At 47.1% G+C, this 26,434-nt stretch overlaps 1 protein-coding gene across 5 annotated transcripts in view; it reads left to right on the top strand.

Annotated features, from left to right (window-relative positions):
- The window catches only part of LOC146839143 (uncharacterized), a 377,863-nt gene that overhangs the window by 284,663 nt on the left and 66,766 nt on the right, over nt 1-26,434 (top strand). For all 5 annotated transcript variants that reach the window (XM_085603169.1, XM_085603171.1, XM_085603172.1 and 2 more), the window contains exon 2: nt 9,354-9,460. Coding sequence is in view for 2 of the 5 variants with exons in the window: in XM_085603172.1 (XP_085459298.1) it covers nt 9,354-9,460 (107 nt within the window). In the remaining 3 variants the exon portion in view is untranslated. The remainder of the gene's footprint in view (nt 1-9,353; nt 9,461-26,434) is intronic.

Below are 26,434 nucleotides of genomic sequence, written 5' to 3' on the forward strand. Positions count from 1 at the left end.
CGAAGCTTCCGGTTCAAGCGAGCTCCCCAAGGCTATTGCGAGAGCCCCTCCATTTATAGTCAAGCATTGAAATCACAGCTCGACACTTTGTCGTTACCATCAGGGGCCACTCTCATTCAATATGTGGATGACCTGTTGGTTGCAGCAGATTCTGAAGACACTTGTAAAAAGGCTACCATTTCACTGTTAAGCCACTTATCCGATCACAACCACAAGGTTTCACCATCAAAATTGCAATATTGCTGCCAAGAGGTTACCTACCTAGGTCATCTCTTGTCAAAGGAGGGACGGCGATTGACCCCAGAACGTATCCAAGCAATTGCCCAAATGCCTATTCCATGCACGCAAAAAGAGGTGCGTGCCTTTTTAGGTATTACCTCTTATTGTAGACAATGGATCCCCAATTTTTCCCTTCTGGCAAAACCCTTGTTGGCACTCACTCTTAAAGATACACCACACCCGCTTCCATGGACTGTGGAATGTCAGACAAGTTTCACTGATTTACGCACTGCCTTGTGCTCTGCCCCTGTGTTAGGTACTCCTGATTACAGTAAGCCTTTCACACTCTATGTTCATGAGAAAGAAGGTTGCGCATTATCAGTTCTAACGCAACGATTTGGGGACAAGCAACGTCCCTGTGCATATTTTTCGGCCACGTTAAATCCAGTGGCCAAGGCATTACCTAGCTGTTTGAGGACTACAGCAGCAGCGGCAGTTTCCATTCGCCAGTCTGCTGGATTGGTATTAGATAATACCCTTATTGTCATGGTGCCGCATGCAGTAGACACCCTCCTAAATAGAACAAAGACTCAACACCTCACGAGTGCACGCCTTTCGGGGTACGAATTGACGCTCTTGGCTAGCCACATACACATTAAGCGATGTAATACCTTGAACCCGGCAACATTGCTGCCGATTCCAGTAGAAAATGACACTCAGGAGCAGCACGACTGCTTCCTCCGCACGGAGGAAGAGACAAGAGGCAGAGTTGATTTAAAGGACACTCCACTCCCGGACCCGGAATGGACCCTATGGGTGGACCGTTCTTGTTTTAAGCTTCCCAATGGTGAAACGACCTCAGCCTATGCAGTTACTACCTTATACACTGTTGTAGAAACAGCACGTATTATACATAACTCAGCCCAGGCAGCTGAATTGATAGCACTGACTAGAGCTTGTGTGTTGGCTGAAGGAAAAAGGGTGAATGTGTATACTGATAGTCAGTATGCGTTTGGAGTGGCCCATAGTTTTGGCCGCCTGTGGAAGGAAAGAGGGTTTCTCACATCCCATGGCACTAAGATACAGCATGGCCAATTGGTAAATGACCTCCTTGAATCACTCACCTTGCCCACTCAGATAGCGATCGTGAAGTGTAGTGCACATAAGAAGATCACTGATGATGTAGGTCAAGGAAATGCTTTCGCAGACCACATAGCGAAAGAGACAGCTAGAGACACTACAAGCCGCATGTATGTTGCAGGCTCTGCTAGATGGGTTGCACAAGGAGGGATGTGTGAGAATACTGTGGACAGTGTGAAAACGATCCAGGCAGAGGCCACAGAGAAAGATTTGAGTACGCGGAAAGAAAGTATAGGAAGATTGGATGTGACAGGGTGCTGGACAGACTTATCAGAACATCAACGCTGGTTACTACCAGATGCTTCTGTACTCCCGGTAGTTACCATGGCACATGGTCCAGCCCATATTAGCGCTAAAGGTATATGCAAGCTTCTGGAGCCGGTATGGAAGAATGTGGGAATCCCTAAATGTGCAGACAATCTGGTCAAGCATTGTATTGTATGATTGATGCATAACCCAGGGAAGGGAACACCAACACCAGCAGGCCACTTTGCTCCCCCAACTTACCCTTTTGAGGTTTTACAGATAGATTACATTCACATGGAACGATGTAACAATCTGAAGTATGTTCTTGTTGTGGTATGTGCCTTCTCCCGATGGGTAGAGGCCTATCCCCTGAAGAATAATACTGCTCTATCCATAGCAAAAGTCCTTTTGAAGGAGTTTCTGCCGAGATTTGGGTTACCCAGAATTATTTGGAGTGACAACGGAAGTGAATTTGTGGGTCAGATCATGCAGAAAGTATGCACAGGCCTTGGCATTACGCAAAAGTTCCACGCAGCAAACCATCCTCAGTCAGCAGGTTTGGTGGAATGCTATAATGGCACCCTTAAGCTCAAACTGGCGAAAATACAAGCCAGCACGGGTCTTGCCTGGCCTGATGCTTTGCCCTTGGCTCTCTTATCCACCAGAACAACCACCCATTCCCGTATGGGGCTTAGTCCTTATGAGGTTGTTTTTGGAAGCCCTGCAAATGTTTGGGGAGTCCCAAGGCCAAAGAAATACTCAGAAATAGAGCATCCGTTGTTGATTGACTATTTACATGATCTAACAACTAAGTTACGTGTCCTTCACCAACAGGTACAAGATACTTTGCCTCAGGCTTCAACGGATCCTGGTCACACCATACGGCCAGGAGACTGGGTGTGCATCAAGAACTTCCAGAGGTCGAAAACCTGGAACCTCGCTGGAGAGAGCCTCGTCAGGTACTACTGATGACGCGTACTGCAGTAAAGGTGGTAGGCAAAAAGAACTGGGTACATGGGATACATTGCAAGAAAGTGCCCCTACCATTGCCTTATGATCAGTGGGTTCATAAACGAATTGGTGATTCTGAAACTGAAAGAATACCAAGATTTGGACTATTCAGCGATGCACACCTAGACTTTGCCAGAGCAGGAAAAGACGACGACGAGGTCATCCAGACAGCTGTCTCACCGGCAGTGAAATTGGACACTACTGAACAACATCTCCTTTTCCCAGAACAGACTGTACCTGGTTCCCGGAGGTACGATTTGAGGCCCAGACTGAACAAAAATACCTCAATAGTGCCTCATTGACTTTGTCCTTCTTCCATTTCCACATGATTGCAGGGCCGTGATCGTAAGTCTCAGAATTGTGACCCAAGTTGTGGCTCTAGGCCTGTGGGACTTGTAGGAAAGTATAAAGAACTACAGACAATCACAGCTGAGTGAAGCAACCTCCCGTCACGGGCAATATTTAGAGCTGGAAATGACTGTTCAAAAGGGAATGGACAAAAGGCAAACAAAAAGCACAAAACATTGTAAATTATTACATAATCGTTTTATAGTGGTTTTAATAATATTGATTTTGATGTGTATTATATTGTCTTGCATCGGATGGGGACTACATGTAATGTTTACACAGTCTACCCCCGAAGTTATAGTTGAAATGCATACACATGTCACTCTATCACCTCATGTTGAGTCAAGAAGAAGTGAATTCCGCAACAACACATTTGTTTTCATGCTACACCAACATCAATTGGCCTCTAACGCGACAAACTGTTGGGTTTGTGGTCTTCTGCCAAGTTCGGTGAATACTGGAATGCCATACATTACCCTTCCTTTTTCATTTAATGGCTCTTGTAGTGCCTGGTGGGAATTGAGCGCCAGTTGGGTATTTTCTGGAGATGGTGATACTCAAGAAGTAAGGAGCTTGGTAGTACATCTATACCATTTATGTTGGCGGGACAGAAAGAGGATATATGGGACGGATAGTGGGAAGTCAGAATATGCTGATCGCCAAACCAAATCTACGGATTTGTATTTTCTGCCCTCTAATAGAACCTCTCGAAAAGGACAAACTTTTCTAGTGGTACCTGGACAAGCACCATTCTGTATTAGGAAAGTAGGGTTAGAATACAAAGGTACAAGCAATTGCCAACATATTGTGACCTTGAATGGTACAGACTGGCCTCGCATGGTTCCCTCACGTAATACATACTTCGTGTGTGGAAATAAGGCTTACACTTCTCTACCTGGTAATTGGAGAGGCACTTGTTATATCGCTTGGTTGTTGCCCCCTACATATATAGCAGATGCCAAGCATCATTTACAGAAAAGAAGGGTGGTGTCTGAGCAGGATACGTCAGGACAAGGAGTCGGGGATGTCTTGAAGGGACTCCTTCCATTCTGGGGCCCAATAGCCAACAGTAGAGACATAAGACAACTAATTCGAGTTGTAGAAGCCACTGTCAATGAAACAGCTGGCGCTATGAGTAACCTCACTGCAGAACTCGTTGCTGACCGCCTTGTCACGCTTCAGAACAGGATGGTATTAGATATCATCCTTGCTGACCGTGGGGGCGTATGCAGATTGATCGGATCTAGCTGTTGCATTTTTATTCCAGACAACGCCCCTACAGTATACCAAGCCATCTCTAAGCTACATAAGATCGCTGAGTCCGTTCATCAAGATGAAGGGAATTGGTCTCTGATGGGATGGTTTGGGGGACTACTGTCTACATGGGGATGGAAGATTCTTACCTTTGTCGGAGCGACCTTGGCTATTCTCTTCTCATGTTGCCTTTGCCTACAATGTGGTCCCGCTATATGCGGGCTCTGCGCCACCCTGTGTGTTCCAAATCCGGTATCACAGAAAGCAGCGGACACAAAAATAATGCTGCAACAACAGCTTGTAGATTTCATGGCTATTGAAATAGATTCAGATTAACAAACAGCCTCCGGTCTCTTTGCCTGAGTAACGGCAAAAGGAGGGTCTGAGGAAATTTAAATTCGGCCCCATAACCTTCATTGACACCATTACGCTGTTGCCCTCACTCAGGCACCAATAACCTTCATAGCGTTCTTTACTAACTTCATACTGTAGCACATAACACGACCTTTTCTGTCTTCCTGAGCGAAGTACATTCTTAGACCGACTCGAAGCAACTTATTCCCCAGATAACCATCTGTTGACCCCTTGGTGACCGTTCTCGGCCTCTACAGTTGTTTCACGAATTCACCACCTGCAACACTCAAACACGTCCTGTCGTAAATTAATTTAACCAAGGAATGGCTATGCCACCTGACCTATATGGTCGGGTAGAGAACACGACCTTTCGGAAGGAATTTCTATTGCCCATTATCCTGTATCTTGTACGAAGAATGTTTGCTTGTGGATGATTTGTATTTGTATTGCACTTTGAGGGGGTTGTTGCATTAGGGAATTCAAGCGCTACAAAAGACTGTGAGCCACGGATTGAAGGGGCAGTCTTCTGAGAACCTACCACTGATGTACTTCTAGGACAACTGTACCTAGCTGCAGCTAATAAATTGAAGTTCCTACGCAAGCAGAGTGTGCTGTGTCTCTGTAATTTGGAAGGCGAACTCAGAAGATTTCAGGCGTACCCTACGCCGCTGGGCTTAATAAGCCCGGTTCTTCAGGTGGTTACACCCATTTCCTTTGTCCAGTTTCGTGCCAGAGCAGGGGCAGGTAGCCCCTGCAACTGGTTTGAACTGGACTATGCACAGGGACACCAAGTGTGCCCCCAATGCAGAACTTCAAAGCACCAGAGAGTGCTCCCGCCCAGCCCCAATACACATCTGCCTGTCTGGGGAGGTGGTTACACCGCCCTGGGACAGGAAACTTATTGTCCAGGCCTCCCCTGCTGGAGTTTCGGTCAGCAGCAGGTGGCCAGACCCGTGTCTGTGGCAGTGGCATCCATTTTGTGATGCCAGGGCTTTAGAAAGTCTTTACCGGGTAGACCAGTGTAAACATGTCTCTCCCTCTAGAAGGGTGGAATGCTACCCCTGCCACCAGAACTGTCAGGGGGGTAGTATTCCAAAGCGTTTGACACCAAACACGACATGTTTCCGTGCAGCCAGTCCAAAGTTGGCATTTACCGCGAGGTTATAATGCACTTAAGAGTGTATGGTCAGGCTGCACCACAAACAGCATCAGAGGAGGTACTCTGAACGCTGCAGAGGGGCTCTGCTCATGCAGGGGCACCCTCTCACATAAAAACCAAGCACTCTGCCTTCAGGATTGTTAAGGCCTGCCATAGGAGTGACTTATAGGTTTTAAATGTGTGTGCAATGGTAGTGATATAGGTAGCCTATACCACAGTAAGGGGTGCAGGCACGACCTTACCCAGGCAGCAGTAGCAGACCTGTGGTGTCATTTTGGAGTGCTTCCCAGGGATGGCATAATACATGCTTCAGCCCCTGGTAGACCTCTGAGGTACCTATGCCCTAGGTACATAGTATACCATATACAAGGGGCTTATAAGGCACTCCAGAATCCAATTAGAAATGTACCTAATTACATGGATACCATTTTAGAGAGGAAGCAGCTAGGCTGGGGTCCTGATTAGCAGGGCCACAGCCAGACTAAGGTCGAAAAACAGTGAAACACCAGCAAAAAGTGGGGGTACCCATGTGAAGCAGATCCTACTCTCCTACATGCAATAAATGTAAGACCGGGCACTGCACTTGTCGCTCATGCTTTCTGCACTAGGATGCCCTCTCTGGTGACTTGTGTGCTCTACAAATACACATACCATAACATGTTAGTGACATGCCATTTTCCCAGTGCTTATTGCCGTCTTACCAGTTTATCCTGGAGAAACCCCTTCAACATGCCACCAAGTTTGGTTGGTGATCCATTTCCCTTCCCACCCCGGATGTGAAGTTACCCCAGCATTTTTCTGAAGTCAATCTCTAACAATGTCCAGCATGGGAAAGGGTCACATTCAACTTTATGAAATGCTCACATTCTCACAAGTTTGTGGTCATTTACAAATTGTCAAGGGTATCTTCACCTTGCTCCTCCCACTCCCCCGTTTTTGCTCTGCATTTACTAGTGTGTAAAACTATGCATGACTGGATGATAACTTCACAGTGTTAAAAACATTTAAACTGGTAGGAATCCTTTAATGGATAGCTGTCAGGTATCAGTGGAAGCATTTACAGCAGTAAACATAGGTATAAGGCTTTCTGACAGGACCCTGAGACTTTTGGCACCAAATAACATACGTAGAGTCCTTGGGTGTAACTCTTGTGCTGCTTAAATTTTCTTTTTTTTTTTTAGATGGATTTTACATTGTTCATAATTGAGAAAACGGTAGCAGGGACTCGGACCCAATGAGCTGGTCAGTTTCTACTAGATACCACTTTCTATTGACTAGTTTTGTTTGTAAACATTGTAGAATGATCTACTGAGTCCCAAAGAGTTCTGGGAACACCTGAGTATTATGCCGGAGCTTAACTTTAGACACGGGTTCAACTGAAAACTCCAACTCTATGTGCGTAAACACGATATGTGGTAACTTTTTTGGGGTTTGTATCTCTGCCCAAGGGTGTTCCAGCACCTTCAGTATATTTTTAGCTGCTCCTTTTTGTAATTTTTTATGAAAGTCCTACTCTTCTTTGACGCTGTAGCTCTGGTTGGACATTGGCCTTATTGTGTGTGTCTTACTGTGTTGTGCTGCGTCTGAGTTCCAAACTGCGCCAGTGCATGCCTTGAATGCTTGTCTTTGCTACTTCACTGCCCCTTGAGGGTCAATTACTCACAGGAATAACTTGGCTATTCAGTTGCAGTGTCGTAGACACCAAGAAAAGCGCTCACCAGCTCCTGTACCTTACGGCTGCTGCTGAGAGTACCCAGGTGGAGTGTCCTGCTGGGTGTGCTCAGCAGCTCTGGTTGGCACTTCTTCCAGCTCCTGTGCCCGATGGCTCCCTCCGGAGAGTACCCAGGTGGAGTGCCCTGCTGGGAGTGCTCAGCGGGTCTGGTCGGCACTTCTTCCAGCTCCTGTATCCGACGGCTCCTTCTGAGAGTACCCAGGTGGAGTGTTCTGCTGGGTGTGCCCAGCGGGTCTGGTCGGCACTTCTTCCAGCTCCTGTACCCAACGGCTCCTGCTGAGAGTACCCAGGTGAAGTGTCCTGCTGGGTGTGTTCAGCTGCTCTGGTCGGCACTTCTCCCAGCTCCTGTGCCTGACGGCTCCTTCCAGAAAGTACCCAGGTGGAGTATTCTGCTGGGTGTGCTCAGCGGCTTTGGTCGCCATTTCTTCTAGCTCCTGTACCTGACGGCTCCTCCTGGAGAGTACCCAGGTGGACTGTGTCCTGCTGGGAGTGCTCAGCGGGTCTGTTCAGCACATCTTCCAGCTCCTGTACCTGACGGCTCCTTCTGAGAGTACCCAGGTGGAGTGTCTTGCTGGGTGTGCTCAGCGGCTCTGGTCGGCACTTCTTCCAGCTCCTATACCTGACGGCTCAAGCCTGAGAGTACCAAGGTGGAGTGTCCAGGAGAGTGTTTTCAGCTGTTCTGGTCAGCACTTCTTCCAGCTCCTCACCTGACAGACCCTGCTGAGAGTACCCAGGTGGAGTGTACAGGAGAGTGTTTTCAGCTGTTCTGGTCGGCACTTCTTCCAGCACCTGTACCCGACGGCTCCTGCTGAGAGTACCCAGGTGGAGTGTCCTGTTGGATGTGTTCTGCTGCTCTGCTCAGCACTTCTTGTAGCTCCTGTACCCGACGGCTCCTGCTGAAAGTACCCAGGTGGAGTGTCCTGTTGGATGTGTTCTGCTGCTCTGCTCAGCACTTCTTCTAGCTCCTGTACCCGACGGCTCCTGCTGAGAGTACCTAGGTGGAGTGTTCTGCTGGGTGTGTTCAGCGGGTCTGGTCGGCACTTCTTCCAGCTCCTGTACCCGACGGCTCCTGCGGGAGAGTACCCAGGTGGAGTGTTCTGCTGGGTGTGTTCAGCAGCTCTGGTCAGCACGTCTTCCAGCTCCCATTCATTGCACTGCACTTGGATCTGTTAAAGTTTTATTTTCACAAAGATGATCTCTGATTCCTGCACGTCACTTGTCTGACGTTTCTCACTGGCTGTAGCTTCTTGTCTCTTCACACTTCTTGTGCCATACCTGCCACAGCATCATTGTGGTTTGTAACCAGCAAGTCTCCAGGCTCACTGGCTCAAATATCTTTTCATGCGGCTGTTGGTATCAAGAGTTCAACTGCTTTGAGCACACACTGGTTCCTTGATCATTTCCAGAAGTCTCAATATTTCAGCTCTCAATAAATCTCTCAATACCTGTAACGTTCCACAGTTGTCCATTCCTTACACCATCCGCTGTTGATCCAAAGTCACTGCAGAAACGCTATCCCAACTCTAGGAAAGAATGCAGCGTCAGCAGGATATATTGCGAGAACTACAACCTGTTAAACTGTTTGCAAAGCCGTGTCCAAGCATTCATGCTTTAGTTTTATAGCTATTGGTATAAAGTGATTGTCATAAGGTTTCATGAGAGGTTGATCCTCTTAAGACATATCTACCTCCTCAGAAGATTTCCTCCCCGTTGCTAGTGGTCTGTCTCACAAGTCCGTACACCACCTCATGCGCCCAACGACAGCAATCCTTCGGTTCTAGTGCCGAAATGTTTCCTTGTTTTAATTTGATGGCCAAACATGAAGTGTGATCTGCCCATCGATGCATGTGTTTATCTGTCCCTGAATAAAGCGATTGTGTTTCTTTTCAGCTGCAGAACACCACAGCCTTTTTACCACACACCACCGGCGCAGTCTTATGCCAGATGTTCCATCGGTAAATCTTCTGGGCTGCCAAACTCAGCAGGTCTTGCGTCTGGTAAGTCAAATTAGTCTATCAGTGTCAAGTCAAGTCAAAAAGTAAAGTTTATTTAGACCTTTGGTCTTTAAACAGCATAAAAACATGACATTTTGTATAAATATTCTAAAACATTACAAATTCATCAACCACCATCTTACAGAGTCCTTATTTCCAAATACTTCCTCTATCACTGGGAATAACCTTCAATATCAAGGGAAAGAGAGGGTTATGTTGGGCCTTCACACTTCCTCCTAAATCATAAGTGCACCCAACAAGGTGTGGCGTTGTGAAATAAACATTTGTTTGTTGGGCTACAATTATCCCGGTAATGATTTATCTCTTTAGGTCCCGGGATTATCCTTCTCAGATGCTCAGACCTCACCCACCGAGGAGGCATGCCTCATCATCGGGTCGTGTTCCACGTTGGGTGGGGTGTACAGTACCAAATGGGCTCCGTCAGGACCACGTTGTAGGGATCTTTACGATTCGTTATGTGCAGTGGTCGAAAGAGCGATGCTTTTAATCCCTTGATAAGCGTCAGGAGTGAACGTGTTTAGATTGGGTGATATATAGCTAGAATGACCTATAAATACCCTGCAGACTATTTTATTGTTAGTTGGTTGGATCAATGGTGGGATTAAAAAGACCGATGGTTGTGGACTAGCAGGATCTAATCACAAGTCCAACATAATTAATTTGTGACTGTGCATCCTGATAAGGACAATCCCTGGACCTAGTGAGGTAAATTATGACAGTGATACTTGTACCCCTACATAATACTGTATTTTCTGGGACCCCACACCTTCTTGTGTGTACCACTGAGAATACCCCAAGCTGATGTCCCTCCTAGGAAGGTTGCTCCTCACTGCTCTGTCTTCTAGCCCTCTTTCCAGCTCTCTCTGCGTAGAGAAACATATGTATACAGAGGTCTGATTCGGGTAGTGCGACTCAAAGTATCTTCTTGCCCCAGTATGTTGTTCTTGTGAGACATTAGGTTTACTTATAGGGGCCTTAGAGCCCATCCATTATTTACTATTGATTATCTTTGTTGTCACTCTTATTTCCTTGCTTCTCTTTGGTCTTCACATGCTGGCATCACTTTCTGTTCATCTGTTTGCTCGTCCCCTGGAGCATGACTCAAGTACTGTTTCCTTGATTACTGTGTGTCCTTCCGTTGCTTGTTTTCAGAATTCTGAGGCCATTTATTTTCCTTCCGTCGTTGCTTGTCCTATCCATCCCATGTGATGTGCTTTCCTCGCCCCTGCTCCCTCCTGCGTTGCATCAATTGCCCCTTCTCCCCAACATTCTATTGCTTGCACTGTCCTCCCACCTCACTGACCGTGTTGTTGTTGATTCCCGGTCCGGTTGCTTGCTCCATTGCTGTTGCTTGCCTTGCCATTGTAGCTTGACCCGTCGTCGTTGCTCGCCCCTTTGTTCTTGTTTGTCCTGGATCTCCTGCCCCCTCCTGAGCTGAGTTGCTTGCCTCACCCCCCACCATTCTCCCTCATTCCGTTGCATGCCTTGTTCCCCTCCTGGTCCTTTTCCACCTTTAACTGCATTGTTGTTTGCCCCAACTACCTTCCCTCTTGCATTGTGTTGCTTACCTAATCCCTCCACTCCCTCCTGTGTTGTCACTTACCCTGTCGCCCCTCCAGTATTATGTTGCTTGCCCCGCCCCTCCTGCATAAAAAAGCGCTATGATGCGCCCAGACCCGGCAGCGTGACAGCCAGCACTATTTTTCTAACGCTTAGCCATGCAATGCAGCGCCGCGCTGCTGTACAATATAGATAAAAACATTGACACAGCCAACAGCTCTCTCATAAGCGAGACCTGTTGGCTTTGCTAAGACTGGCTGAAGATTAAGGCTAAAGCCCGATACCTCGCTAACGGGGTTCATTTCTCTTACAAGCTCAGGAAGAGACTTTGTTGGGCCGCTCAAGAACACCAAGATGTTGCAAGCGTATAGGTCAAGTTTGTGGTTATTCCTGACAATTCTTTTCCCTGTAAAATTAGTCTTGCGCCTCCCTTTGTCCGCAGTTGGCTCCAAATACAGAGTAAATATGAGGGGAGAGAGAGGATTGTCATGTCTCATGTCCCAAGCATGTTTAGTGGTGGTGACATGGCTCTATCGATGCTCTCTCCCCTGTGTAGATTGCTACAGCGGGTAAAGTTCCATCTAACAAAGTTTGCGACAGTGGAACAGTAGAATGCCAAAAGAGGTCTGGCTGGGATGGAACCCATCATGACAAAGGATTTTTATCAGTGGAATAGTCCAATAGTCACCATCACGCCAAAAGGGGGCAACAGATGCTGAATGTGAGATACCGAGAGGACCATCTTACATTATGGCATGGGGGATATTGAGACCTTATACGATTACAATTTACGTAATTCAGACAAACATGAAAAGAGATCATACATATTACAGGATTTCCTGGTGGATACGGTACTCCCCACCCTAGAAGAGGCAGACGCAGAAGCTTTGGGGGTGCCAATCTCCAAGGAGGAAATTCTCGCATCTATCAAAAAACTGAAACCGGAGAAATGTCCCGGGGGTGATAGGCTCCCAGCGGAGTATTATCAAAAATTTGCCCCGCTGCTGGCCGACCGCCTACTGGACGTGTTTAATGAATGCCCTAGTCCACAAAGTGTTACCAAAAACTATGCTGCAGGCGGTAGTGTCTATGATCCCGAAGCCAGACAAAGACCCCCTCTCCCCGAGACTGGACTACGGCAACATCCTGTACCTGGGGGCACCGGCATCAGTCATTTACAGACTGCAATGCGCTCAGAACGCTGCCGCCAGACTCTTAACCAGAACCAAACCGAGATGCTCTGCTAAACCTGCGCTCAAAAGTCTGCATTGGCTTCCGGTTAAAGAAAGGATCATCTTTAAGACCTTATGCATTTCACACAAAATAATGCAAGGCAGAGGCCCTCCGATTCTGAGATCCATCATCAAACCCCATCACTCTAACAAACAACTCAGATCAGACTCCCTTTCCCTGGCCAGCGTTCCTAGAATAAAAAAGGTCCGATCCGGGGGGCGCTTGTTTTCCTACAACGCCCCAAAACTGTGGAACGCTCTCCCACTTTCCATGCGGAGAGAATACAATCTTTTGGCCTTTCGTAGGCAACTAAAAACTTGGCTCTTCCCATAATCTTCCACTTCTTCTACCCCCCCTCTGGAACTATAGGTCAATTTCAGCACTGGGACACCCTAGGGTAGCTACGCGCTTTACAAATCCCAATTCAAATTCAAATTCAAATTTTAGACCGATGTCCATATTAAATATAGATGCTAAAATATTAAGTGGAATTCTGGCAACCCGATTGTTGCCTTACATACCTCAGCTGATCCGCCCGGACCAGGCTGGGTTTATTCCTAGACAAATCCCACACATAATCTGCGTAGCCTGGCACATGTGTGGCATGCGCCAAGTTTAGAAACAGAGAGCTGGGCGCTGGGTCTGCTGGATATACCGCAGGCTTTTGATTCAGTAGAATGGAACCATATATGGGCGGTACTTGAGAGGATGGGATTGGGAAGACAGTACATAAAATAAATGGAAATACTATACACTAAGCCGGCAGCGAGGATACGCCTTTGTAGAGGTTCCCTGGCAGGGGGGCCCCTTGTCTCCGCTCCTGTTTGCCATTGCGATGGAGCTGTTGGCGACTACCCTGAGAAACAAAATAGAGGGCTGGGGATTTCGATTAGGGGACACAAACCATGTGGTATCTATGTATGCTGACGACACGTTGTACCTACGCCGCACCGAAGTAGCAGTACCAGCACTTATCACAGAGCTGGAGAGATTTGGGGAGGTGTCTGGTCTGCGCCTTAACCCAGGGAAATCCAAACTATTCCCCATGGCAAATCTCGTGGGGATAAAGTGAGCCTGAGCTACCAAGAGTGGGGATGGACATCGTACACGACGAGGTGAGGTATTTTGGGATTAGACTGGCACACACACACATGGTTTATCTAGAAAGTAATATAGGAAGGAGCGTGGTGGGCATTAAAAGGTCGGTTGCCCTTTGGAAAGATCTCCCATTGTCACTGATGGGCAGAGTGGCGCTAACAAAAAAGGTCATCCTACCACAATGTCTATATGCCCTTCAGAATTCTATATATAAAATCCCACACAGGTATTTTTCACAATTAGAACACCTGATAGTGGAACTACTGTGGGGATCCAAAAGAAAACGGATCAAGCTAGGCACCTTACAGAGGAGATGGGAGCAGGGGGGCTGGAAGTCCCTCGATTAGAACTATATTACATGGCTACACAACTGCATCAGGCGGTGCACTGGTTAGATGAACGGGATAACTGGGAGAAACAACTGTTAGCAGGTACACACGAGGGAGCCCCTCTCCCGGAGCTCCTCATGACCGGGTCTAGAGTGCCCGAATCTTTCCCATACATTATCAGGCATGTTGCTGCGATCTGGGAAACTGCTGTACAGAAGGTAGTCAAACGAGCGCCCTATGCCCCAGATGCTCTACTGTGGATTGTACAACTCTTCAAAGGGACAGGGCAAACAATGACAATTAGCAAATGGATAGAGGGAGGCTGCCACATGATGGGAGACATATAACGCTGAGCAGTTTATAACAAGGGAGGAGGCAGAGAACCCATTTGAGCTTGCCAGAGGGCAATTACTGCAATATGCGAACATTTCCGCAGTGGCCTGGGAACTGTGGCCTGTATTTCCGCAAGAGCCACCCGTTACGACAGTCCCACAGACGATATCCAACCTGGCGGGAGGACGTAGACTGTTCTCCCATATAGACAGAGCGCTTGAGGAAGATTTTCCCACCGGTCCCCTTCCAATTCACACAAAATGGGACCCCGCAATGGATGAACCCCTAACAGTGACAGGATGGAAGAAAGTGCATGAGGGGGTCACACAGATAAGCTCTTACACAAGGTTGAAACTCATCCAATAGTCAAAAAGAGAAAGATCTCCCTTGGATCTATATATGCCAACAATCATTCAAACGCACACTGTTTAAACGCATAGCAGGGTATGAATCGGTATCAACAAAGCAGATAAGCTCCAAATTGGTGAATTTATTAAAATTAGTCACAATGGTATCACAAAAAGCGAGCAGTTGTACATATTGATTAAAAAACAGATAAAGACAATTTATCAAACATGTAAGCAAATAAAATCATACGAATTTACATATGAATAACAAATAATATAAAAAAGAACACATCAACAATAATAGTCAGTATCAATACACAATTACAAAATTCATAAAAACAACCAAATTGGGAAAAAGGGAACAAAGAGGGAAGAAATTCCTACTCCAGAAAGAAAGTCGCTAAATCAAAGACAAATCGGTTGTGATCCCAATGGAAATTCAATCACATTACATATACAGTACAACCCATATTATCCTAGGCTTTGTCCGACTTCCTTTTTGTTAGAGCATCGACGCGTTTCGGTAGGCCACAGATTAAGGCCAACACCTTCCTCAGGATATTTTGTTGATCCCAATTTAATTATGTTTAAAATCTTATTGGTTTCTTTCTTTATTCATTTCATTAGGCTAGTATCATCGGATAAGTGATCCAGCGGTAGATACATGAACAATATCTTCTAGACAGTGTGTTACCGATTATATCCTTAGAAACAGCCAGGTTGTATATATACACTTCCTTGACTGAGGTATTTTAGTTTAGAAGGAATCATAGGTCGTTATTCCGTGAATTATCTATAGGTACCTGTGCCAATTCGAACACCCTTCCAGTAAGGTGGGGATAGATCATCTGATACAGTCCATCCCTTTGATTGTTGGAGGACCTTTGCGGCGTGGTAAGAATATAAAAACTACGATCCAATTAACCCTCAATAGGGATCAGTGTTGTCCGTACAGGTACCTTTAATTATTCGAAAGCCTTTGCGGCGGGGTAAAAATATAAAAAAACTACGATCCAATTAGACCCTCAATAGGGCTCAGTGCTGTCCGCACGATGGATTCCTTCAAGTATGTCCAAACTCATCCAATACAATATCATAAATTACGCATATTTCACCCCGCGAGTACTACATAAAATATACCCGGAGCACACAAATCACTGTCCTAGGTGCAGGCGCTCATTTTGTACACATGGTGTTGGACTGCTTGGAACTAACAAACTACTGGGGGAAAATAATAGACAGTCTACAAACCGCCAAGGGATGGAAAATACCACTCACTATTAAAGTGGTCGTGCTGGGACTTCTCCCCATGCCAAAAAATAAGAAGCTTGGTAGAAAATGTGTTCAATTAGGGTTAGTACTAGCAAAAAGGAGGATAGCAATTAATTGGCTGAGTTCAGATCCCCCCACAGTTGAGAGATGGGTTAAGGACGTACCCGAATGGGCCACAGCTGAGCTAATCCGAATGAAAAAAGTCAGAAAAGACGGTAAGCTAGATGAAGTTGCGAGGGCCTGGTATCTCATGAAATAGATATACTTGAGAAGGAAGACCCCCCCGACGGGGAGGCAGACTTGATGCAGTCAGGACAGGAAGAGATGGTCACAGTGGCCGTGCCCGGAGGCTCTCTGGCAATTGAGAGTAGCATAGAGGGAGGAGACAGATAAAAAGTGGAATATGTTCTTTCCCGGCGACGATATGACACTAACACGACCTTGGGAGCGAGGGAGGGAAGGGGGATACGTTAAACGTTATTGTTCTATATAGTTGGGAAAATGGTATATGCAACATTTATGCTGTACACGTCTCAGAGGAGGATCTGAGAACAGAGGCTTATGATTTGTGAAATTTACATCTCCGCACTGCGTAGATAAGGATTGAGTATGCTGGTATGTCAAATCTGAATGTAAATGTAATGTCATCACGGAAAATGCCAATAAAAAAGAAACAAACAAAAAAAAACATGAAAAGAGATCATATTTACATTTGTAGCACAAGTGTTAATTTGGCACAATCCAAATCAAAATTATATACAGTAAGCCAAGCAAAACAAATTAAAACCTTAAAAAGGAAGCAGTGACAGGTAGGTGTAAACACAGAATTAACAAACGTTATTTCAATGCAGCATAAAATGCTATTGGACAATGTTATATTAAAAACAAATATTTTCACATAAATAAAATAATAAACATCACAAAGAAATAAAATTAAGAAAAATAATACAACCACCACTATACGTTAAACATCATATACTGATAATCATTGGAAAGAAATCTAATTTATAGAAATGTATCCTCATCAAATCAAAATTTGATTTGAACTTAAACGAGCATAGATGGACAAACAATCAGAACAAGCTGCTTACAAACAGATCTAAGACAGTACGGCAAAACAAATAGGGCAACCTTCGTAAACTTGTCATGGTTGAGAAATGGAGTATGGACTGTACTCCGCCCATTAGAGTCCAGCATTCCATTCTTCCGTAGCGTTGAGTCCATCTTGGATGGACTGAGGTTTAAATATCCACTTACATTCCAGTCGAGTTACCAGGGTTTGTACATCACCTCCAGAGGCTGGGGTTTAATCAGATCAATGACCGGCCAATAGAAGTCATCTTCGGTATGATTATCCTCCCTAAAGTGTTCGACCAGTGGTACAGAGGCCACTTTACATCGGATTCTGCTCTTATGCTGATAAATCTTGGCTTTAACTTTTTGAATAGTTTAGCCAAAGTAAATCCAATTACAGGGACAACAGATGCTGTAAATTACATTCTGCAAATTATAATTGGAAAAGAAATCCCACTCTTGAAGTATATATTTGTGTCGAATGTCGAAGGTCCAGAGTTTTGTGTCGTAGTTTCAGTTCAGGATAATCCAAAGTCCTAAGGACCCAGCTCCCACTCTTATACTAATCTGGGGGGCTGGACTACCTGCTAGGTCCCTCCTATGGGTGGAACCAGGGAGGGGGGTGGTTACACCCCCTTCCCTTTGTCCAGTTTCACGCCAGGACTGGGGCTGGAGTGCCCCAGGCAGTGTCTCGTTTCTTTCATCCCTCCCTGCCCCAATACACTAAGGCCTGTCTGGGGTGGTGCTAGCACCTCCCAAGGCAGGAAACCTATTGTCCAAGCCTCCCTTGCCGGGATGACTCCCCGCTGCAGGAGGTCAGACTTGTGTTGCGGCAGCAGCATCCATTTTGTGATGCTGGGGCTCTGGTTAACTTTAACCGGGTAAGTAGGACCTTAACATGTCTTCTCCCTCTAGAAGGGAGGAATACTATCCTCACTGCCAGAAATGGTGTGGGTGTAGTATTCCAAAGTGTTAGACACCTTACACGACATGTTTTGATAAAGCCAAACCATAGTTACCATAACCGCGAGGATTATAAGGCACTTTAAGAGTATATGGTAGGCGATATCATAGAACAGCTATAAGGACATGGTTCTGAAAGCTGCAGACAGGCTCAGCTCATGCTAGAGCACCATCTCACATGTGGCCAAGCACTCTGCCTCCAGGATTGTTAAGGCCTGCCATAGGAGTGGCTTACAGGTTACCCATGTGTCTATATATAAGGTAGGTATAGGGATACTATACCTAAGCAAGGGGTGATTACACAACCTTGCCCCAGCTGAGTGATCAGCCAGTTGTGTCATGATGGGAGGCCAGCCAGGGGTGGCATAATACATGCTGCATCCCCTGGTAGGCCTAGGGTACACCTATGCCCTGGCACCTAAGGTACTCTGTACAGGGCCTCAGAAGGTGATCCTTACCAATTGGTTTATGTACCTAAAGTACATAGTATGAATATAGAGAGAGAACAGCTGGGCTGTGGGTCTGATTAGCAGTCCCACAGCCACATCTAAGTCGAAAACCAGTAAAGCAAAAGCAAAAAGTGGGGGTGACCATAGGAAGCAGACCCTACTCTCCTACAGCCATCAGGCTATGTTTTGAAGGAATGTAAAGCAGCTTGTTTTACCAGTCTATAATCTCTTGAGTGCCTAAATGAAAGACATCCACACAGGGAATATATAAAATATATGTATTTATTACTAAACACACCCCCTAGTCTCTTTATGAGACTAGAGGTCAAAATACATAAGTTACACTTCAAATATGACAGTAAATTAGCACAAATACACGTCAGGCCCTAGGGGTGAGCCAAACCATATACTAAAATAGTGGTATAAGAACCACAACTTAACTAGACACAAGGCCTAGAGCCTGTAGAATCGCTGGGACCCCAAGGAACCACCCAAGGTAGTAACACAGGGGACCCACGGGGGCCGTGTGCAGTGTGTGAACACAGCCGCGAGCTCCCATTAGCTTCTACGGGGAAAGTCACGGTTAGATTTTCAAAGATTAATGACACTTAGAAGTGAGTCAGGACCAAACCCTTTGGGACTTAGGAAGTTATAGGGTCAACACCCACTGGAGCACCGGAGTACTCGTGTTACCTCACCCAGAGAAGCCAGGTGCATAGGTGTCAAATGGTGTCGGGTCACGTCATCGATTTCAATGGGAGCGGGCAAAGAAGTGCTGCTGCCGGGAAGATGCAAAGTGTCCGAAGAGATCCAAGCCTGGATCGAAGATGAGAAGAACCTGAAAGCAGAGGGGACAGAGTCTGGGTCACTAGCCAGTGACCAGGAAGGCAATAAGCAGATGCCCACGGATGTCGGGTGATTTCTGGTGAAGAAGGTGAAGCTTGATTTTTCAGCCGCGAGGACCAGGAGGCGTCGAAGACAACCAGGAGCTGGATTTGAGCTGCCCCACGAAGGATGTCGAGTGCTGCAGCGTCGGTGCCCGGATTTGACACAACATGCCTTGGCAACAGCAACCAACGCAGAAACGAGAAAGATGCTTCGGTGCAGACCAGCACGGTCTTTGGGACTCACCACTTGGTAGGGAGCCGGGGCACGTCTGGAGCAACCAGGGTAGCCCAAGGAAATTCAAAGTTACCCCCTCAGGGACCCACCATTCGACAGACCTGGGATAGCGAAGGGACCTCAAAAGGAAACACAAAATGGCGGCCCACGGGTCACTCAGGGTTACCAGGCTGACAATCTTTGGTGGATTCTGTGCTCATGGAGGGGGCTACCAGTCAGGCAAAGCACGACTGCATTAGACGTTGAGAAGTCAATGCACTTGCAATAGTGCACGGTGACCAGGAGTTCCGTTTCCACGCTACTCACGAGGGCTGCGGGTCTGAGCTTTGATTGGGACTCGGGTCGGCCTCTGAGATGTCTGGAAATCCTCTTCCTGGGCTGCAAATACTTTGGAGTCCGGCAGGAGCTTCAGGAATGCAGACCGGTAAATTGCTTCATTGGTGCCTGCCAAGCAGGGGAGTCACTCCTTGACCCCAAGGGAGATTTCTTCAGTCCTCTAGTCTTGAGTAGAGCGTTGAAGTTCCAGGATTCAGCTTCAGAGTTTCGTCCAGGGATATCTAAATTTCTGGTTACAGAGGTTCCTTACTTATACCTGATGAAGGGGTAGGACTAGCTCTGGGGACCACCCATTTCCTTTGTCCAGTTTTATGCCAGAAGCCCCTGAACTGGTTTGAGCTGGACTATGCACAGGGACACCAAATGTGCTCCCAGTGCAGGGCTTCAAAGCACTCAGAGAGTGCTCCCACCCAGCCCCAATACACATCATCCTGTCTGGGAGGTGGTTACACCTCCCTGTGACAGGACACCTATTGTCCAGGCCTCCCCTGCTGGAGTTTCAGTCAACAGCAGGAGGCCAGACTTGTGTCTGTGGCTGCAGCATCCATTTTGTGATGCCAGGGCTCTATTAAATTTCTACCGGGTAAGCCAGTACTGTCATGTCTCTCCCTTTAGAAGGGTGGGATCATACTCCCACACCAGTTACTGATGTGGGGGTATGATTCCAAGGTATTTGACACCTAACACGACATGTTTCCATGCAGCCAGTCCAAAGTTAGCATTTACCTTTTGGTTATAATGCACTTGAGTATATGGTTAGGCTGCACCACTGACAACCCCGGAGAAGAGATTGAAGGCTGCATCGAGGCTCAGCTCATACCTAGGCACCCTCTCACATATAACCAAGCCCCTGCCTTCAGGATTGATAAGGCCTGCTATAGGGGTGACTGATCGGTGCAGTGATAGGTGAGGTATAGTGAACCTATACCTCAGTAAGGGGTGCATGCACCACCTTACCCAGGCTGCAGTAGCAAACCTGTGGTGTCATTTTGGGTGGCTTTCCAGGGGTGGCATAATACAGTCTTCAGCCCCTGATAGGCCACTGGGGTACCTATGCCCTGGGTACATAGTATACCATATACTAGGGACTCACAAGGGTACCCCAGAATCCAATTTGGAGTGTACCTAAAGTACATGGAATCAATTTATAAGAGAAAGCAGATAGACTGGGGGCCTGAATAGCAGGTTCCCAGCCAAACTAAGTAAAAAACCATCAAAACACCAGGAAAAAAGTGGGGGCAACCATACAGTCAGATTCCACCTTCCTACAAAGGACATGGATGTAGCCGTCCCTCTCTCCTGCCCCTCCCCTAGGAGGGTCCCCATAATCTGTCCAGCCCTTTCCCATGGGTATAAAATGGGTTACCTGGCTAGATTTTACCTGGACAAGATTCTACTAAAAAGATACCAAGTACTTTGACTGTCTGCATGACGCTGGACGACTGAAGAATCTCCCTTGGAGTAAAGGAGTTACTCCCCTGCACTAACAGGCACCTAAGTGCATCTGACTGGCTTGCTGCGCCCTTGCTGCTCCCGAGCTCCTGAGGACTCCGAAGATTTCAACAACACAGGAAGTGGGTTTCCGAAGGTCCCTGAGGTTGATCTGCCCTCTCAGCAATTCTGAGGCCAGTATCCCTCGTGGGGACTGCTTGACCCGAACCCCTGTTCACCACATACATTTGTAAGTTGGCGATTCCCGAGCTTGTGCACTGAACTCCAGGTAGTCCTAACCCCGAGCAGTATTTTCCCCGAAGAACTCCGGCCTCCTCACCCTGAGTGCTCCGTGGGCTGGTACTTTGCAAACTTGCTTGAGGTCTTCTCGCGACTCCTGGTCCATTGGCCTCTGGGTCCTGGTGAGGGTCACCTTGTTTGTTCTTGGGCTTTCCTGGTTGTTTTAGACGTATCCTGACTCTCTATTGCTTGGAGAGTCCCCGTAACCTGTTTGTCTTCCTTCATGGGTTGCTTTTGCCAAGGCTTGATTGGTGCTCCAGCCGGACACCGACCCCTCAGCACTCTACATCCTTTGTGGGACAGCTCACTCTGGCTCCTGGTCGTCCTAGACATCTCCGGGTCCTTGTGACCGCCGAGCCCCCGGTCATGTGAAGTGACCCAGACTCTGTCCATTCTGCTTTCAGGTTCCTTCCTTCCCGAATCCAGGCTTGGATTCCACTGGACACTTTTCACCTTCATGGCAGCAGCACTTCATCTCAGCAATCCATTGAAAACAACTTAGGTTTCCGACACCACTTGACCCCTAGGCACCCGGCTCCTCTGGGATAGGTAACTCGAGTACCTTGGGATCCACGGGTGGGTTGGGCTTAGAACCTCTTATGTTCCAAAGGGTTTGCTTGAAGTCCTCCTAGAAATGTCCTTTAACTATAACTTTGCAACAGCGACTTTCTCATAGAGTTGTACGGAGCACGCAGTCGTGTTTCCTCACTGTACCCGTCCTCCGTGTTCTCCCTGTGTCACTACCTTGGGCGGTTCCTTGGGGTCCCAGCGATTCTACGTGCTCTAGGCACTGTGTCTATTCAACTCGTAATAGTTATACCATTTTTTTAGGTCGAGGACTACCGGTCTGCCGGAGGCAGAACCGGAAGTCGGAAGATTTAATGTTTTCTAGAGTGGCGGTTTAGCCCGCCTCTCTTTTTGCTTCTCCTCCATTGGCTGGCTTCCTAAACGGAGGCCAGCCATTGGAGGAGAGAGCCGTCCCTCCAAATAGGCTCCGTCTTTTTCAGATTCGGGGGCGTGTTTCTTGCTGTTCTTTCCACTTTTTAGCCACGCCCTTTTTCGAACAGCAGGAACACGCCCCCGAATCCGAAAAAGTTTGGAAGCTCCCATCCGCCATTTTTTATCTATCGTCTGGCCGTGAGGATCTTCTTGCTGTTGCTCTCGCGCGCTGCCCGCCTGCGTCCTCCTCGCTGCCCTGCACACCGGGTTTTCAGGCTGTGCTTGTTTTTCCTCCTTTGTGCGTTTTCCCGATTGTGCGAGCCATCCGATGGACCCTGACGGCTCGAATTACGAACTTCGTAAGGATCACGCACTTTGCTTGTGACAGAGGAATGAAGCCATTGTCTTGGAGACGCTCCGAGGTTTTTGTGAACCTTCTGTAACTGATGTTATCAGCAGGGCCCTAGGACGAGTTTCGAAGCTTCCATCCACCATATGTTTAATATACACGCGCCACTTTTCACGGTGTTGCCCACCCAACCACCACCGCCCCTCGCTCCTTGTTTGATTTGTTTGTTAAGCCAGGCATGTTCCAGCAACCGGGATTCCATTCAGCCCCTTCACTGCTAGAGAGAGGGGCTGCCCAGCAGGATGTCAGCCTCGAGCCGAGAGGTGCGTTTGAAACCGAAAGGGCTGCTCCGCTCCTTCTCCGTGCAGCTTCACCAGGAGCCTAGTGTCCCGAAGACTGGAGGAGCCCCCGGCCTGTGCCAGCCTCGCCTCTTCGACCCCAGATAACGCTCGCGGCTGTGTATGCCTCCCACGTGCATTGTTGTTAGCTGATCGCAAGAGCGTGGCACAGGCTTTGCTAACATTGACTAATGATGCTGGTTTAAAATGGTGACTGGTCCACTACACATAAGGAGCCTTGCAGCTCGCTCTGCAGATTTTTTGTTTATTTTCTTTGTTAAAGTTTTTAAATACCGGAAACTCAACCCGAAGATATTGCAGCGCTTTGGCTAAACAAACACCGTCAAACCGGAGGCTGCCGTGCTAGTTATGCTTTCATTATTGTGTCTCTTTCCCTGCTCCTCTACCCACTCTCTCTGCTCTCACTCTCCCCTCCCTTCTACCTCTCCCACATAGTCACCGGGCTCCTGCTTCCACATCGGGTACTAACCTGCACGTATTTCTATTGAGGTTACCAGTGCTATTGTGTGACAGCCAACAGTACTGAAACTCGTTTGTGCAGGATGGAGTTTCAAGTTGTCGGGCAATTGTAATGTCTATGGTCATGCGAGCGGCCCGTGGTTTTACATTAAGCAAGGTGCATGAATACAGATAATGCTCAAAACGCCGGCATACAAACACAGGCAGTAAAAGGTTTAACTGCGTTTAGCTTTAAAATGTGACTTGCGCTGTTTTTTGTCTCCGTTTTCGCTTTGATTGAAATTGCTGGGACTAAAGCATCGATGCCCCATTGAGTTGTAAGATTAGAGATGATTTTATGTGCAGGGACAGGAGATACTCTTTTATGCTTGATAGTAAAACAATTCGGGGGGCATCATTAAAACCTAGACTGGTGTTAAAGAAATATGCATGCCCCCTTTTTTTGGGAGTGGGGGCAGGCTAAACTAATTGCCTATCGTCTACTACACATTACGAGGCACTGAAGTGCATGCCCTGCGGGTTGTACGCTACTTCTTGGGAGCCTTATATTAGTGACTGAACACGTGTGAAGTTTGTTGGTGGTAATTTCGTTTACGTTCTGAACCATTCCTATGTAATTAAGCAAAAGACCTCATTTCTGTTTTAAGTGTAAGTGCAATATTTAAAATAAAGCTATGCCCTTATTTACGTTAATTTAACTTCATATTATACAAACATGCCACTTTATAAACATGTCACTGTTATTTTTGCAATCATTTTTGTAGTTTAATGATGGACTGACATGCTTGCACAAGGAAATATTGTGAACTAGCTGTTTAACCTCTTCCCCAAATGATGTCCACAACCCGCCGTATTGGCCCATCTGTGAGATTGCAGTCCATGCTACGGGCAGACACTTTAACAGACAGACAGACCCCTGCAGATAAAGCCTCTGAGAAGCAGGCTGTCCTGTTTGGGATTGCAATATTCAGAACTATAGCCACTGTTGAAATTTTGCTAAGGATTCATAACAGTTTTGTCTCCCAGCCTGCTGTCAGACAATTTATGTGAGGATGGCCATGCCCTGCTGTGTAGTCCCTCACAAATAGGAAAAAGAGTGGCTTTTAATCTCGAACTATAAAACAGTACTTCATCGTGTGCTGAAAGCTGGCAACCAAAAACTTAAAACACGCATGGTTTCTATTGTTTCAATGGCTCCTCTTTACTCTCGCAGGACTAGCTCCTGACCTGTACTCGCCCCCTCCACTATAAGTAAGTACATGACATACACCACAAAATGACATATTAATGCCGATGCCAAAAGAGGCTTGCTGAGGCTGATTTCATCCGGGGCCGGACTGGGAACCAAAAGCGGCCCTGGCAAAGTGCTCGTGTACTCATTTTAACAACATTTAACAGATTAAAAGGACAGCTTTGTAGAGATTTGAATCTGTTACCTGCGTTTCTCGTCAGCGAGTGCTTAGCTCGCTGAGCTACCTAATTTGGTAGTCCAGGCTGCTTCCTTTAGGGAGCCCAGGTGTAGAAGCCACTTACATTCATTAAGGGGGTCCTTCTGCTTGCTGCCTGTTTCTAGTTACAGCCTGCAGATCTTATCTGTGATTTGTGTTTAAATGTGAGCTCTCGCGACAAAGTTGTAAACCTGATTGATTTGCCGACTTTGAGACACGCCCGTGCCCCCAGGCCTGTATCTCCTGGCCCCGGGCCTCCGCAGACAGTTCACAGGGGCGCCTTTGTCTCCCAACAATAGCCACAGAAGGCTCCTTGAGTGGTGCAGAAGTGGGGTGTCTGACTCTGGACCTGTGGGCTACTGTGGGGGCAGTGTGCAGGCTTCAACTGCTAATCCCGGGTTCCCAGCCAACGTAGATCCTATCTGATCCTGGCTGCTACTGACGCTCAGTGTCTCGCCTTTGTTCTTGCGCACCTCTTTGACTGAACACTCCCGGCCCTGTGGGTGTAAGGTACTCCAAGGAATTCTTCAGCTTTTGATACGGAGTCCGCCGTGTTTTATTACCCTGATAAAGTGATGCAGGGAGACGGAGCACCGGTTGTGTTTCCTGTGTCATCTGTCACCGTCAACCTCCTGGTGTGGCCCTAGCGGGCACCCTGCAAATTGACTGTTATATAGTGCCTCACTTATGTTTCAAAGCACTGTAAGCAATAGCTGTTGTCATTACACCGTTTAATATTGCCCAATTGGGCCTCGGACACATCACATGCTAGCTGAATTCGCAGGAGTTCAAACTCCTGCCCCGGGCCAGTTAATAGTTGTGACGTACGTCAGATCTCTGGGGCCAGCAGCGCTGCATTCTGGGATTCACCTGGGCACGTACGGGCCTAGGAGCCGCAGAGGGCGAAGAGCTGAAGGTAGGTTGAACTTGTAATGCTGTAATACCCTCCTTTCGAGTTCACTGGCAAGTGGAAGTATCTACAGCTAATTTAACCCCCTTTAATTAAGGAAACCCTTTAAAGGACTAATAGTTAATTGAGCCCACGGACACGATGTTTTGATGCAGTCATCCCGGAGTTAGCATTTACCATGAGGTTATAATGCACTTAAGAGTATATGGCTTAACCGCATCCACAAACAGCCACAGAGAATAGACTCTGCCAGCTGCAGAGGGGCCCTGCTCATGCAGAGGCACCCCTCACATTGTAAACCAAGCACCCTGCCCTCAAGATTGATAGGGCCTGCCTTAGGGGTGACTGATCTGGCTCTTCTAGCTGAAGCGACAGCCACTCAAAAGGAGTTTTCCTGAAAGATGCTGAAAAGTGGTTCAACGAATATGTTCAAAAGGAGAATACATTCATGTCATCGGTACCAGATGTAGCTCCCAAGGTCAAGATGCATTTTTAACATGAGGGAAAACTTTTTTAAGCCCCTCTAGGAAAACATTTATGACAGCCAATTTGAAGACTGGAATTTGGTGTGGTGACTTTCTGTATCCGTTTATAGCTGGAAGACACACTTTTATGGAGGAGATTTGTAACATGGCTTTGGGTCGA

The sequence above is a fragment of the Triturus cristatus genome, chromosome 4_2 (genome assembly GCF_964204655.1).
Source record: "Triturus cristatus chromosome 4_2, aTriCri1.1, whole genome shotgun sequence".
Classification (NCBI taxonomy): Eukaryota; Metazoa; Chordata; class Amphibia; order Caudata; family Salamandridae; genus Triturus; species Triturus cristatus.